The sequence below is a fragment of the Anopheles stephensi genome, chromosome 2 (assembly GCF_013141755.1).
Source record: "Anopheles stephensi strain Indian chromosome 2, UCI_ANSTEP_V1.0, whole genome shotgun sequence".
Classification (NCBI taxonomy): Eukaryota; Metazoa; Arthropoda; class Insecta; order Diptera; family Culicidae; genus Anopheles; species Anopheles stephensi.
In genome coordinates, this window is record NC_050202.1 from 17,526,128 (window position 1) to 17,542,803 (window position 16,676).

The window sequence follows — 16,676 nt, forward strand, 5'->3', positions numbered from 1 at the left end:
CCGTACGCTGGGCTGACTACTTTGCAATGGGTGAAAACCAAGTCAAGTAATATTTTAATTTTGACAATAAGGCATCAAGTAGCAATACGTCCATATGAATAAAAAAAGACGTCTGAACGTCATAAATAACATTTAAATAAAAAATAAAATTCATTGTTTTAGTTTAATTTAAATTATTTTTTTGCAAATCTATCACAGCTTCCCTTAACTATTAACTTTAAATATTAACCCATGTTTGGTTCAGGTTTAGCTAAATTTAATTTAAATATCTATCCCATATTAGCTTATTATTTTCTTCTAATTCTACTGATTTAATTATGTTTTATCGAAAATTTGATCTCTTATTAATTTGTTTTACTATTTTGATTTTTTCATTAGACATTTTATACAAAATTTCATATTTTATTAGTCTGTTTCATTTTTTCCAACTTCATGTTACGCTGAGAGACGAAAACATCACGTACAAGCAGAAAAAATGAGGCAAAGAACGCAAACTAAGATTATGTTGTAATTCAAACAACCTACTCCCGGTCTTCATTCATACAAACAATCCTGCCATCACCATTACACCAGTCGGGTAATCTTATCCTTAAAAATCATCCTGCCCTCGGATCCTTAAAAAAAGGGAGAGCCAAACAGTTGCTGCTCACCGAAAAACTGTCCGCCTACAAGACAGGCTCTGCTCGCGTTTTCTGTTTTCCACCGTTTGCTATCCCTTTCAAGCGTGCATATCCCTTACGAGGAAGCGTATCCTGTCCCGTGTGCAGCCATCATCCGGCCGCGGAAAACCGGCCCGGCCATGTGCTACAGCTGCGCGCCTGCCAAACAGAGTGCGGACGAACCGGTCTGTCTGTCCCTGTTTTTCACGCTTTTCACCGTTGCGCGTTTTTGACTTCACAGCTCACAACACATTAGGAGAGCTGTTGTTTGTGCGCTTTTATGATTCCTGCCACATTTCCCTGCCTGCTTTTTTTTGACTGAGCTTCTTCTGAACTGTTGTTACGGTGCTCTGGTCACACACAACCCGACACGAGCACGAGCAAATGTGCGCGAGAGTGAAGCCGACGTACTCACCGGACGAGACCGAACGCACACAAGGCCGCGCGTCGGTCGTCGTGTGTTTCGTTAGTCTCTTCCTTTTTTTATCAAAATATCAACAGTGGAACAGATTATGATAGGGACCATTATGCGCTTAGAACCCAGCGTGAAAACATCGGAATCTCGGGCATCAGTACGCCGCGGTTGTTGAGCCGCACGAGATGTTGCACCGTTCCGCGACTATCGCGTGATTAGTAGCGATCGCTCCAGCAAGTGAAAGTACTAGCTCCCGGGGAGGCACGCGCGTGTTTTCGTTGGTGACTTCGGTGGCCCGGATCGATGCCCGGTTCCAATTTTCTTTGGCGATTATAAAATGCTGACCGCTTAGTGAGATGGAACTATCGTGCGATTAGCGGCAATCGGAGCCAGTCCAAAGTGTGCTTTATTTTGTTCGGGCTTTTTTGTCTTCGACGGTATGACACTCGGCAGTGGAGTATGAAGCTGGTGCTTCCGGAATCTAGTGGTTGGTAAGGTGAGAGGAGCTGGGTATCTCCACTGATTTGGGTGGTGCGTGTGTGTGTATGTGTATCGGATTGCAAGAATTGCTGGCTAGAAACAATTAACAGCACGATAGTGACAGGCGTGATAAGACCCCCTTGAAAACCACACGCTCCAGATCTTGGTGCTCAGTGTTTAAGATTTTGAAGAAAACAAAAAGTTCATTAAAGGGCAAAGTTAAGATAAAGTGAAGTTTTTGTGAAGGAGGAGGAAACCCCCGAGACCAAATAGTCTAAAGGTCTAAAGGTTTGGTGTCTTGAGTAAACGGAGTGTAGTCCCTGCCGGAACGATGGACATGACGACGTCGAAACATCACAGCCCCGCCAGCGAACACATCAAGCGGCCGATGAACGCGTTTATGGTGTGGTCGCGCGGCCAGCGGCGCAAAATGGCCCAGGACAATCCAAAAATGCACAATTCGGAGATTTCGAAAAATCTCGGCGCCCAATGGAAGCTGCTGACCGAGGGCGAAAAGCGACCGTTCATCGACGAGGCGAAACGGTTAAGGTAAGTGCCGTCGGGTCATGCCCGCGAAGTAACGCATCACCGTGAGGTGGCGAATTGTAGTGTGGGGTTATGGGTGGAGTCGTAAATAATTTGTACCACACTGCGACAGCAACAACCAAAAATTGCGCAAGACATCACATCCTGAGTCATGCTTCACGCGTACCTTTACCTTTTTGCATCATGCAGCGTGTGACTAAAGCGAGGAGCGGGAGTGGTTTGAAGACAGTTTGGGGAGGAGTGATAAGCAGGGGCTAACTTACCCCAAAAATTGTGTTATCGATCATCATAAACGTGTTGGGTACCTCTTTTGAAACCCAATGATTTTTAATGCCCCGGGACACAATCGACTCGCTGCGACGGCTCTTCCGCCTACGTGAGGTAAGCTTCCGTGGTAAGCCTATCAATTAGCTGATACCAGCCAGTCGTTGCTCGAAGTGGCTGTAACAGCTCCTAAAATGTTCCTATTATAGTTTAGAGTTTGATAATCGCCGGGATTATTTGCGCGCGAAAGATTATCGTACTCGGGCGTAATGAAGGGTTTGGAAAAGATAATTAACTTTCTAGGTGGTTTGCACCGGTTGATTGGCTATTAATCATTGGAAACAGGGATTGCAATTTACAGCATTAAGCGAGTTAGAGTTCTATGGGACCTGAACACCTCTAGAATATTTCAAAATAGACTTCAATATCAAAAATCGCTCTTAGATATTCAATCGTGTCCCACATCTCTATTTGCTTATCTACAAAATCAATAACCAAAATCGTTTAGGGGTTGGATCACCATTACTTCAAGAAATTAACACATCAGGGGTCTTCTTCGTACTTAACTTCAATTTTCTTTTACAGTTCTAACCATTAACCCAGGGATTTAAGAACGAAAGTTAGTTACATATTTAAGATTTCTTAGCGAACCTTACATTGTAGTGCCATCTGCCAATAGGTTTACGTCAGAGAGATGTAGAACTTCTGTATTGTCTGAGTATTGAGTATTATTGAGCGCTATCGTTCGACTTGTGGAAAACCAAGCGTATTCTCTGTTGGACTAGATAAACTTCTGCTAAGAGATTTTCCCTGAGCTTGTTCCTCAAGATAATTAAGTGTTCAATATTGCATGGCTCTTAGGTGTTTTTATCAACAAAAGTCTCTAAATTAAAGGGCGGACTGCCCGGTGGTAGAGGCGTTACCGGCGTCAGTCTTACGAGGTGCAAATAGGCGAATGAGGTCTCAAAGACCCAAAACCTCTTTAAATAAATGATTAAAAAAAAGTCTTACGACGTTCAAATCCCATCCGGACCATTCCCCCCTAGCAATGATTACGTGGTATCATATTATGTCTATAAAGTCAGAAATGGCAGACATCACCTAAAAGGTCTATAGGCCAAAGAAGAGCCTCAAGAAAATTAGGACTAAGGGCAATGATTTTTTTTTTATTCTTAGAAGACGACCTGGCCAAATTGCTTAGGCAATGATAATAGAACTCTTAAAATAGTTCCACAAGCTCTCTTTATTTTTTATTCGCTAGAAGCAGCATGAAAACAATATTAGACCTAAAGCAAACAAATATTTTATAATCCTCCAGATATGTCCCCAAATTTCACAATCCCTCGATTGAACACGTGTACGTCAGCAAATAACTGATTAAATATTGCGTAAAATGCCCGTACGATTCAATGTCACGCGAAATGAGATCATACAATAGCACATTTGTCGTTGCGAAAAAATTGAGAGCACATAAGAGCTGCTGGTTCCAGAATATTACAATTGTACAGCTGGTTTTACGGTTTGTCTTGGCAATCTAGAATGCTCCACATCGTCGCCGCCACTCCACCAAAAAAATCCAGATTGTGGCGAACAAAACGAAAAAAAAAAACACCGAAACACCCCCCAACCTCATCATCGTATCTTCATATCGTGCCAATCGAAACCAGATGTTGTTTAATCACGGCCCTGAGTGTGTGAGTGTGTGTGTTGTAAGCCTTCACAGACCGAAGGGGCCAAGATGCAAAAGAAACGCCACCCAGCAATCGGTAGAGGGTGGATAAAACATTTTAATCGAAGATGGATTGGGGAAGAAAAAACCCCTAAAGTACAATTACTTCAAACAGTGCGACACAGAGCTCTTTTGATTGAATTTCTGTTCTGCATTGCCGCGATGTGAAAGTGCATCATTGTGAGAAGGAAAGCACTGATCCTTCCAAAAGAAAGGCTGTTTTGTTTTTCTCGGCGATGAACATAAGCACAAACAGCGCAATCAAACCATGTGTGCTCGAGGTTTTTCGATGCTTTGACCGAAACCGGCCTGTCTGGGGTGGGGAGTGCAGCACAGTAAACAAGAGAGCAGAATAAGATAGAAACTCCAAAATCTGGAACGATTTTTGAAGCGAGCGGAAATCTCGACTCGCGTGACATACGCTGTTGCTTTTTTAAATATTTACGACCATCAACCCCCCGTCGGATGACAGTTTCGATTGTTGGGAAAGCTAAACATCCTGCTGCGTCGACCGTCCTGTCTGAAGGACTCTTCTTGTCCTCACAACCAATAATTTGCATTCGTCTGGTGGGAGTGACGGAAACCGGGGCAGGGGATGGTGCAGTAAGGGGGATTGGTCAAGTAGCGTTTCGGTGATTGTTTACCGTTTGACAGTGAACAAGGACTGTAACGACACTCGTGACAAATGACACTTCTCTGCATCTGTTGGCAAGTTTAGGCCACGGTTTTTTACCCTTTCCTTGAGTCAGATGGTAAATTGCTTGCTGAGTGATCGCATGTTGACTGTACAATTAATTAAATAAAATCATACAGTGGGTGACAAACGTTTGACATTTTTACGAGAAAAAATCAAAAGCGTTTGCTGCTTAAAAATAATTTAAGGTAAAGGTAACCTTTATTGATTTTTTATAGAGAGTTTAGGAAGATTGGTTGACTTTGAACTATTTTTGAAGCTTATAAACCTGTAAAAAGCAAACGATGGAACTTATTATTCTATGCCCATTTGTTCCAAATTATAAAGGGGTTGTCAAACATTTTATATATTTCATTTCTTTGGAGGTTTTAGGCTTATAAATAGCTTGAGAATAATGTGTACCCTGGTTGAACCTTAAGGACAATTAGGCAAGAACAAAGCGTTTGAAATGAATTAAGAGCTTGATAAACTGTTCACGGCTCTCAAGTTAACTTCATGGATTATTCATAACAGCTGGGACCCTTCATATAATTTTAATACTTATTGTAAGGTACCTCAAAACTGAAGGATACCTTTGACACATTAATACTAAAAAATTTAAATCCCTCGGAAAAGGGCTGTTTAAAATCTGCTTTGCAGGTTAAACACTGCTTATCTATTTCAAACGACCTACTAAAGCAGCGACCTGTACTAATAGTTTTCCGAAATGAACTAGTAACGTTGGAGTTATTTCTGGGTTCTGCTCAAAGAAACTTTAGATGTGGAACTAGACAAACATATTTTCAGACCTGTCATTGTGGAAACTATTAGTTTTAATGTTTCAAACATTGTCTACTTTAATCTATAGGCAGTGGCTGATCAAGGTCTTTGAAGGCCCCGAGGGGAATGGCAGTTGAGGCCCTCATATTGTGACTTGTTTTTGAGTAAGATCAAGAATTCTCCTCGCTGACCGTCGAGGCTCCGAACGGTCGCTCCTTCCTCTTCAAGGTTGATCCGCCACTGCTTATGAGTGATCCAGTTCCAGTTCTTGAGCGATATCGAGAGAGTACCTTAGAGTCTGATTCTACTTGTAAACGGTCCATTTAATCTTAACCAGTGTTCAGAAATGGCTTGAATGTTACCAGTTCGTCAGTTAAACTCTATGGCAGACCATTCAAGGAAAACTGCTCTTCTTCTACATTATTTGGGTTTCGATCACTTCGAGTGATCTTGACATACCTTCGGAAAACTGCTTAAGATTTAATAAATAAATCAGATAAATTTCAGCAAAATATGTAAAAATCCGACTTAAATTTTGATAAGAATATTACACATCTTAGTATGATGCAATGTCAGAAGATCAGAAATCGTAATAAAATTTTGAAATCCCTATATTTGCTTGAAGAATCTAAAAAATGTCATATGAGTTCTTCAAACGCCACCATAACATTTAAAAAGCCGTACTGAACAAATTGGAGCAAATGCACGAACCTAGCAAACACCCCAGCAACTGAAACGCTGCTCCGGATCATCACTCCGGAAGAAGCGCCCGGCCACAGCGTGGCGTAACCAGCTATCAACAGCAACGGTCGGCCAACAGGCAACGGCATGCCAACAACGCCGTGTGTCTGATAAGCGGATTTTGTGTGTGTTTGTTGTTGACGAAGAGGTGAACAGCGGTTGCGTGACTTTGTCTCTCGTGAGGTGTTCCACCGTTCCGTTACGAGCTTCCCACCACCGGTTGGAAATCTTCGCCACGTGGTTGCATGCGTGATTTGCAGGGAGAAACGCGCGGTCTATTTCTGGAGTGAGTGTGTGTATGTGCTATTTTCTGGATGCGTTGCGGAACCGCGCTCATCTTATCAGATATGACACCGAAAAAACACCGGCAAGCTATCGCAAAATGTCATCTTTATTATTTGCAAAATATCTCCCTGCCAAGTGATGCACGCTAGACGCAGCTGAATATCATTTTTTTACAGTCCTGAACCTGGGGTGCGTCAGGAATTCCGACTTCCATCAACAATAAAAAGGCATGATCGCAATATTAGCCGATTGAATGTTGTTGCAATAAATGGAATAATACGTGCGCTATTTTGATGGTCCTACGCCACAATCCCTTGCCAGCTTCTGGGTTATCTCAGGCACATTATGTGGTAGTCTGCTACCTCAAGAAGCTATCGATTTATCTCTCTGTGTTCTAAAACTCATTAAAAAGCAAGACCATAAGGACCAAACCGTCATAAAGTGACAACACACAACAACAAGACGAAAAAGAACAAAAACGCATTAAACCTCTACATCTCGAGTGAGTCTGTATGCACGCACAAAACATGAGCTCTAAATTAGTTCTGTGTAACATGAGTCCTTGAGCAAGGCGGTGCCATGCTCTCCTCAAGCCTGCGGTCGCCAACGGTCTCTTCTTCGGCTAGATTGTTCTTTTCCGTTGTTTCGTCCGTGTTTCAGGCTTTCGGTCACATTGTAATTTACTTGCCACTTGATACAGCCAACCATCACAATAGCGTATGTGTGTGCGTGTGTGAGTCAAGGACTTCCTTTCACATGGTCAAATGTTACAGCGGAGAAAGACCGAGACCAAGAAAAAACCCAGCTCCGAAACTAATAAATTTTAGTGTATTATTTTACCGTTTTCATCTAGCTGTGTGTGTCGGGAGCTTTCCTTTGCAGACACATTCCCGCTTCGAAAGGACACTCCAGATGTGTTTGCTTGGTGGAAGGATCGTAACAGCTTATCCGCCCGTCCATGTAAGCCACATGTGCGAGAATAAGAAAAGAGCGATTGTTTATTTGCTCTAGTGCCCAGTGTGAGTGTCTTTTATCTGTTTCTGTTTTTCTTTTCCTCGATGATGGGTCGGGAAAAATGTGGAGGAAAATTAAATAAAATGTCCTTTGACTCGCACACACTTTTTCGCTCTTCTGTTCTCTCACTTCATTATTCTTTTCATTCATTTTTCATCCCGAGAGCACGGGGCTCGTGCTGGTCACAATGTTTGAATGATACGGCTTGACGAACCTGCCTTAGGTTAATGTAATCAAGACCTAAGAGTATCGTCTGAAAGAAATCAGCAAACATCACGCCCTCTTCATCCCGTGCCGAAAGTATCAACAATCTCGCCTGCCTAGCCGGGACATCGGGAGTTCCCTCGAACGGGCAGCAGCAGCAGCTCGTTGCCAGCTTGATTGTTTGTCTTTTCGAGGTGGCGAGCAGTAAGGGTGTTAGGCACAGTACAATGGGCTTAAAATTGAAACACAACAACAGCCACCCCCCGATGAGAACATTTAAGCCACCACACACACACACACACACACACACACACACACACAATAGAGCAAAACAAACGTATCTGAAGTCCTCTACGCTGTTGGTGCTAGCAGTCGGACGCGCGTGCAGGCACCGAACGAAGCTACCACCGAGGGCACTTGCTCAACTCTGGCTGGCTGGCTGCACTCACACAAAAAGGCAGTAATTTTCGTCCTTTATCGACGATTCATTTGTTTCAGCCAAACTGCACGTGAGAGGAGCTTAGAGCTGATGGACGTTCGAAGGCCTGGTCTAACCCGGGCAGCATTCGACTGACGTTAACAATTCGATGAAATGCATCGGAATTGCATCGGTCCTTGTTGGCATGGCAGTACAACACAATGGCTGTGTGTGAGTTAACTCTTACTCATAGGCAAATAATGAATCCTTTCTACACGGCAAACAATGCATCGGAATTTGTACAACAGACACACAGCTCAAACAATTTAGCAACAGTAGACGATGATTAGAATCCTTGGAATCGATTAATGAAAGCAAGACAAAAAAAATATCACGACATATTATCGAAGGTTGCAAGAATCGATAAACTACTTTGTGAATCATTTGTGACTGACAAAACTTCCGACAATTAATAATCCAAACTGCATGTCTGGACAGTAGGGAAACCATCACCTCCCCGGAGTAAGTGTCTTCTGGTGGTCATTTAGTGGGCAAGTGGGATGTGACTGCGGAAAGTAATTAAGTCGTTTCATGCGCTTAATTAAGGCACGGTTTCCTCTCCGGAAAGGATATATTTCCCTGGACATCCGGAGGGGGGGTTTGCCCCCGGAGGCCAAGGTACAATCTAATGACCGGAACGGAGCATAAGCGTATGATGGACCTAAACACGAAAACGTGAGTGAGAAAAAGTATGGGAAAAGGAAAATCTCAACAAGTCAAGACTAGTGGTGTAGAACTTTTAGTATTCATTTTAATTTTTAAACTTAATTTGATTCCAATATGTAACAGCATAATAAAATGGAATTAACAAATAGCTTAACTTCGCCCAGACAGGCAGCAAATTGCTCTGCAGTGTTTTATTCTCAAGAAAAGGTTTTTAATCTGTATTTTATTAACTTTCTAAGTGTATTGCTGAACTGATCTACCACATGACTAATGCTCAAACAAAGTAACTTTTATAGCAACAACATTTGCAAGACTTCTCTGTCTATACTGACTGCCTAATGAATCTTTACTGGTGAAGAACTTTACGAGTTGGGCAAGCCTACCAAAGTGCAGCAGGTCTAATTCTCTGTACAATAGTGAGATCACCGTCATTGTATTAGGCATTCGATTGTCCTACCTCAAAAACGAGGCCAAATATCCTTTTATAGAGGCCAAATATCCTCTGAAGTGCGGCTTAGAAGAGCTTGAACTATAGATTTTCTCTACAGACCCAGCTTTGCCAAAGTACCTCAACAGCTATCGGCATCTGTACTGATATTTGACGTCAGATTGCTGGAGTTTTTGTGATGTGTTTTCAACTATCAGCGACGATAGATTTAAAATTGCATCAACGTTTTCCAATAATTCTTATAAATAAGTGTGCTATGCCCTCGAAGTTTCTATTGAAACAAAAATCGCGATTGTGCTTGTGGTATTCTCGACCAGTATTAATTTAGTTTTCAGACTTTCCGATATATTTTTTCTTGATCTCTCTCTCTCTCTCTATTCTTGGCCTACCGACCTCTTAATTAGGTCATGTCTGCCATTTATGGATTACTAGACTTATTGATACCCGGTCCTGCCGTATCGACACCAGTCTCGTTGTCGCCTCTACCACTGAGCCGTCAATTCGTGATATCAGTTTCAAACAAGGAAACCTGCAAGAATCTTAACGTTTTTTTTAAATAGAGATGAGGTGAATTTCAGCTTTACACACCTCTTGATAAGCTAAGTAATTGAAATCCTTAACCTTTTACTAGTAACCCTTCAAGATATGTCATGTGTCCAGAAAGCCGTTAACAAACATCTAACTCACGTTTTTTTTCTATTTCATTAACCCACATAAACTTCTACCGTGAAAGACGTTAATTTATTTTAATTTAGCAACCTTAAAAAGGTAACAAATAAATATAATTAAAAAAAATGTAACGAAGAGTAGATAAAGTTTTTGTTTTAGAAATTAATATTTAGATCACATCAAAAAACCAATTCTTCAGATAAAAGAATTTTTTTAAGATTAATTCTTACTGGAACTGTAGTAAAAAAGGCATAGCATTTTTTTTAGGAAAATAATTATAAAATATCGTTTTATTGTCTTATTTCACAAAAAAAATCAATTTAACATACGTAAATGATAATAACACAGCTAAGAGACAACACTTATTCCGATCGATGTTATTTGCTGATGTGATTCCCACTCAATTTTACGGATTAAAATCTCCGTACTGAACAATCTCCTTTACGTTTCCTGCACTCAGAGTCATAAATCTGTGCCTTACAAAGCGCGTTACACCACATTCAGCTTCATCCATCGAAAAGATTATTACTACCCATCCAGCGGCAGTGGCAGCAGTAATACATCAAATTGTCTGCAGCGCGACAACATATTCCTCCTTATGCTTATGGTCCGGTTAAGCTGATACGAAGCGGCAATCAGCAGTCACATCAACCACGAACAGTTGAGCAACAAGGACATGCACACACTCGAATAGAAAAAAAAAACAGCGAAACAATCGTTGGCGAAGCTTAACAAAAGTAGCATAATGAGCGAACAAATGGTACGCTCGATGAAATAATGAAAAACAGGATCAAATTAATTTCCCCCCCATTTGACGGTGGGGGGGGGGGGGGTTTGGGTGGTTCGCCCAAAACCGTGTCATAATCCGTCGCACTTTGTAGCATCCCTTCGCACCTCGAACCTCCCCACCACCACAGGTCGAATGGTGGGCGGAAATATTTTTCCCATTTTTTTTTATAAATGCGACGACACTCTTTCATCCCTTTTGAGAAGGGATGATGGTACACACATTCGCGCGTGGCTGTAGCGCGCTACGGTGGGTGTGTATTATTTTATTTGATTTGTGCACAGCATTTTATTCCGTACGCAATTAATAGCGCAATTGTCACGCATTGTTATGCGCGGCGGAGTTGTTCGCGGGCGATGACTACCGGGTTTTAGTCGTTTGCTCACCCAAAAAAAAACCCTCCTCACTAGCAATTTGGCTGGTTCTAACGCCAACTCGCGTCGGTGTGTTGTGGTAGTCATAAAAGGAAGGCGAACAATTGAAACATCGTTTCGGATCGGATCGTACTTGTTTGCCCATTTGGTGTGAGCGAGCAAACATTTATTTGATTATTTTGTTGGGATTATCCGGGATGCACAACGACGGTTGAGAGCCGAACTGACCTCCCGGCGACAGGAGAAGTAGTAAATTGTTTGAGAGTTTAATTTAGAAGGTTAAGAGTCCGTTATTTAACACACTTAGCTATCAGAGCTTAGCTTGGATTCGATCGTTTAAAGAGCGTTTGGAAGCTTTGGGCAACGGTGTTCATTTGTGTTCATTTTCGTTCACTCATAGTTAGATGATATACGAAATAGTATATGCAAAGCGGATGGCTTCCTTTGAATTGGAGAGGAATCCCGGAGGACTTTGGCGTTGGAAACAGAACTCAAAAATGTATTAGATTTCTACTAAGTTTTCTTCTTCATTAGTGCTACAACTTTGAAAGGTTTTTGTACATCCCTTGACTTTATCTGAAACGTAGTTGGATAGTCAGTAGTCTTTAGGATATCCGCACAAGGCAAATCAGTCAAGACAGGTCAGTATAGGATTTGACTCACAATCCTGTCATGTGATTCACCGGAATATTTCTATTGTGCAAACATGAGCATAGAAATAAATAGCTTATAATTGCTCCTGTCGATCCACATCAACAACAATCGCTGTATGGCAACTTGTCTATTTATATTTTTATCGCCTCCTTTCCGGAATAAAAAATGGTATTTTCTAAACAATACTACAATAAAAACTCATCATAAAATATAACATAGTACAGAATACAAATTGCCCTCAGATTTTGCCGTTCAAGGAACGTTTGCAGCGGATTTTGAAGGTGTTCTTTTGGGTTCATAGACTCACATTCTCAAGATTTTTTAATGCAGAATAAATTGGTTGTAAGGAGGCGACAGTGGTGCCGGTCTTCACACGGCAGGACCGGGGTTCAAATCCCATCAGAGACCGCCTCCCCGTACGAAAAGCTTCCCTACCTTGCTACGGGTAAAACCAAGTCACAGAAAGTTTGAAATGGCAGGCCGAGACCTCTCGAGGTTGTAGTGCCAAGTTTGAGGAAATTAGTTGTCAACTGTTGACAATTTGTTGCGGTAATAGATTAAAAACTCGAATTCGATGATTATTTTATTAAATTACTCCTACAAAATAAAGCAAATCATTGCGATGTACTAACTTCGTCCAAATCGTTAACAATCAAGATGATATGAATTAACTTCAAGTAAAAGTGTTACCAGTTTGGGTGGCAGAGCCCAAGGAAATAGCTTAGCTCAACGTCAAGCAGCAGCACTGGTTATCGAATCCTATCCAGACTATCTTAGCCTACACTGGATTTACTATCTAGCTTTTCTGGTATAATTGAGTCAAAGATGCCAGAAAATGGCAATTCATCGCCTCTCTAGGTTATATTTCCAATGGAGAAATTAATTTTAGAATTGAAGAAATCCAAACGCAAAGCTTCAGCAGTTTCTGAACAAATTTCTTTGTATGCGGCAAGCAATGCCCCACAATGTCAATTCAAAAAAGAATTAATAACGAAAATGTTTACATTTTAAATAAATAAAAAATAATCTGGAATCCTCCTAAAATCATTAATTTTTTTCTAGTTAGATATTTGTCCAGTAATGTTTACATATTCGTTAAATATCTGCCCCACAATCACACACATAGACGTTTACAAAATCAGACGGTTTTATTTTATTGTCCATGTCCAACAAACGTTCCCGGGACGATTGGACCTAAACATTGTCTGATTGTTATTTTCTGTCGGTCCATACAAACGTGACTCTTCGGTCAATGTTTAAATATGGTGCCATTTTTTTTTTGTGAAAATACCTAACATTATCCCATTCCTGGAATTCCTTCTTATCAAGAGCAAACGTGTACAAACGCACTCTTTTGCCATTCACCGTAGTGGATCATCAAATTCTCCGAATCGATACCGTATCACGGCCAGGGTAAACACATAAAATTATCGATTACGAAATTACCCTCGCCGGCTGGCGAAAGGGGCGATTGATGCCCCGGTGAACCAAACGCTGCCGAACCTTCGATCCTCAACGTGTTGATTCAATGTCAACATTTGTTTGAACCAGCTCTTCTGGTCGAAGGAAGTTTCTTGATAATTTAAATAAAGAGAAGCCAGACGTATCACTGCAAACAACATTTGATTTTTAACTTGAATTATTTTAAACAGATGGATGCTTAATGCCTCTTTCATTCTCTTGTTTCCATCCGCAGAGCGCTCCACATGAAAGAACATCCCGACTACAAGTACCGGCCCCGGCGGAAACCGAAACCGCTGGTCAAATCGCCCACACCGAACGGAGTGAACCACGGAGCGACCGGAAACGGTCCAGCCTCGGTCAAGGAACCGGCACCCCAATCACAGTCCCCCGTCGGTCGGACATCGTTCAGCCCGACCCAGCTGACAACGCCGGTCGGCCTGCCGCCCGGCATCTTCCCGTCCTACCACTTCGCCTACGATCTGCACCAGAAAGCGTTCTGGAACCTGTACGGACCCCATCTCCTGTCGTCCGTCGTACCGTCCGCGTATACCGTGCCTCCCCATGCTGCCCTCCCGCTGTCCTACATTAAACCGCCCAAGACGTCACCGCCGTCCCCGATGGCACCACCCTCGCCCATCCAGTCGAGCAACATCATCTGACCTACGCCACTGCGCTACAGCGCCGAACCTAATGTCTAGCCAATTTGACGGTAGCAACCTTTCTCTCAACTCCCTCTCCCCTTTTTCTAGGAGATACATATCGCGGGAACTTGCATTATCGCCATATCAAATGCCTGTGCAACATGTAGAGACTTTGTTTTTTTCCGCTCACATCACACCAAACCAGTAGTAAGACCGTTCTGCATGACAAGATGATGGGTGGGTTTCGTGCGTGAGGGAAAGACCAGTTGGAGAAGGGACAAAAAGGAGAAGTTATTTATTACTATCGGCACAATATATCCTCTCTCTCTCTCTGGGTTCGTTTTTGTCCACTTTGAATCGGCCCCCTAACTCACACGCACAATCAATCGTTGTCTATCGTTGTAAGACTTTCTTGATGGTAGTGTTTATTTAACCAAAAAAAAAAACTGATCAACTGGTAATCTGGACATCAGTTCAGCAAACCAACTGCATCTATCTCATGCGAAAGGCACGTGTAAAAAATGAAGTAATAGCCTCCCGGGAGTCCTATGCTCCTGCGAAGGCGCGTTGTAATATGTAATAAGGCGATAGGGGAAAGGAAAAGGCTCAAAAACATGTAAAATGCTGTTTATCTGTATCTGTATGGTTAGAGTAAATAAGACAACAAAACAACACAGCTCACTGTCCAAACATGTCTCAAAAAACAAAGCAAAAAACCGAAACCCCCTTTTCGTGAGCACGAAACAATTGAAACCTGAGGAACGGTCGTTAAATGACTAACGCTGGCCAGCAAACTGCGAATGGGGCTGGTTGGCTGAACTCGCCTCGTCGTTCCAATCCAGGCCCTCGTCAACCCTTTTGCGTTAACGTAATACACACACACGCACACTGTTAAAAAGCGGAATGATAAGGGATTGTGTACATTGTGATAAGGACAGATGTAGACGAACAAAAAGGCCATATCAACGAGTGAAAGCAAATACCCACATATAGTTGACCGCATTTTACTTGCCCGTAGCGACAGGGGGAAAGAAGCACAGAAAACACACGGTTTGGTTTACGGGGCGACGGTGTTTCGAAGTGGCTTTTTTTTGTTTGTCATTTAATAAAAAGTGGGATGGTTTCGGTTTTCTAAGCGTAAAGCCCAAATTATGTTGCTCAATTTATTTATAGCCGCACTACTACTACTACAACTACTACTACTAACAGCCCAGTGAATTTAAAATCCCAGTACGACGACGGACACAACAGGGGTTGCTCCAACGGTTAATCAAAATTGTTACTTATTATTACTATTATTGTGTATGCTTAGTTAACTCACGACGTTTAAATATCTTTTTTTTTTGTGTACATTTTAAGACAAAAATCCAATGGGCGGCACAAGGCATGCGGTCACGATCGGTCGGCCCCTTAACCCATTGCAGAGGCTCTCTCTTGTCAGTGTTTAGTGTTATACACTACCAATAAAGACAGTTTTAAGTAAATCGAAACCATGCATGTGTTTCCTTTCTTTTTTGGAAATAGTATAGAAAACCTTGGAGAATAATGAATAATGCTGGTCCGGTCGGTCTTAAATAGCTGGGAATGCGAGGTTCATGCAACCAGGTTGGTTAAAAGCCTTCATATTTGAGAAAAAAATCTCAAAGCAACTATATTCGTTCCACGAGAAATCAGGTAAGGTTTTATAAATTAAACTTGTTCCACGACTCTGGAAATGACTTCAAATTTAAATCCGATTATAACATATGTAGCCATCTTCTTTAAAGCTTTCCAGATAAACTGTGTAGCTTCTGGTATTTTTGTTTTGTTTCGTTACTTCATCATTAATTCAGTTAAAATTTGACTACAAAGGCGTGTTCGATAGCCGCGATGTCTCAAACTTTCATTTACAAAGCTCAAAAACTGAAGTCCATGTCTAACTATGCTCTTCAGGACCAGTTTCTTTGAAGCTAAAAAGAAATTTATATCTTCTACATGTTCCCAGGTATTCATTGGATGTAATGTTTGAACTTTGGGGTGACCCAGAGAACGAGGCGATAGCGGGGCCGGTCTTCAAACGGCAGGACCGGGGTTCCAATTCCATCCAGAATTTGAATGTCAAGCCTCCCAGTACGCGGGAGTGATTAGCCAGCTACGGGTAAAATCAAGTCATTGGAAGCTAGAAATGACGGGCCGAGACCTTTCGATGTTGTAGCTAGTTCCAAAGAAGTACTCATCAACACCTCCTGTTAGTGATAGAAGACGTAGTAGAAGACGTGGTACCTTACCCTTATGTCCCTTACTTCATTATGTTCCCTGTTGCTGAAGAATCGGTTCTGCTGGCCCTCGTTTCAATCGCCAGAATGCCCATACTGTCCAAATTCGACTCTATCTCACTAATTAGTTGAACCATCAGGGATCCTTTTGCATGACCAGGGAGCTTAGTCAGTACTCAGTAGTGCCATTGGGAAACAGGTTCAAAAGAAGCGGTCCAGCCAACGGTGTTTGCAACTGATCTACTCCCTCATTCAGATGTATGTATAGACATCATTGGTTTGAGGCTCTCCTATGTAGCAGAAGCTTTTCGTTCAAAGAAAATTCGTCCAAAACTTTACCTATCTGGAGTCAAAAGTCCTTTTACTTTTACAAACTGAGATGAAGTGATGTCGATGATGCGTCCACCAGAACGGCAGGGATAATCGACTGGCAGACGAAGGTGCAAGACC

At 42.0% G+C, this 16,676-nt stretch overlaps 1 protein-coding gene across 1 annotated transcript; it reads left to right on the forward strand.

The window, feature by feature from the left end:
- The first annotated feature begins 1,053 nt into the window (after positions 1–1,053).
- On the forward strand, positions 1,054–15,461 carry LOC118507322 (transcription factor Sox-14-like). Its single transcript, XM_036045709.1, has 2 exons — positions 1,054–2,103; positions 13,563–15,461. Exons 1-2 carry the CDS (start codon positions 1,886–1,888, stop codon positions 13,987–13,989), a joined length of 645 nt encoding a protein of 214 aa, XP_035901602.1. The 5' UTR covers positions 1,054–1,885; the 3' UTR covers positions 13,990–15,461.
- The last annotated feature ends 1,215 nt before the right edge of the window (positions 15,462–16,676 follow it).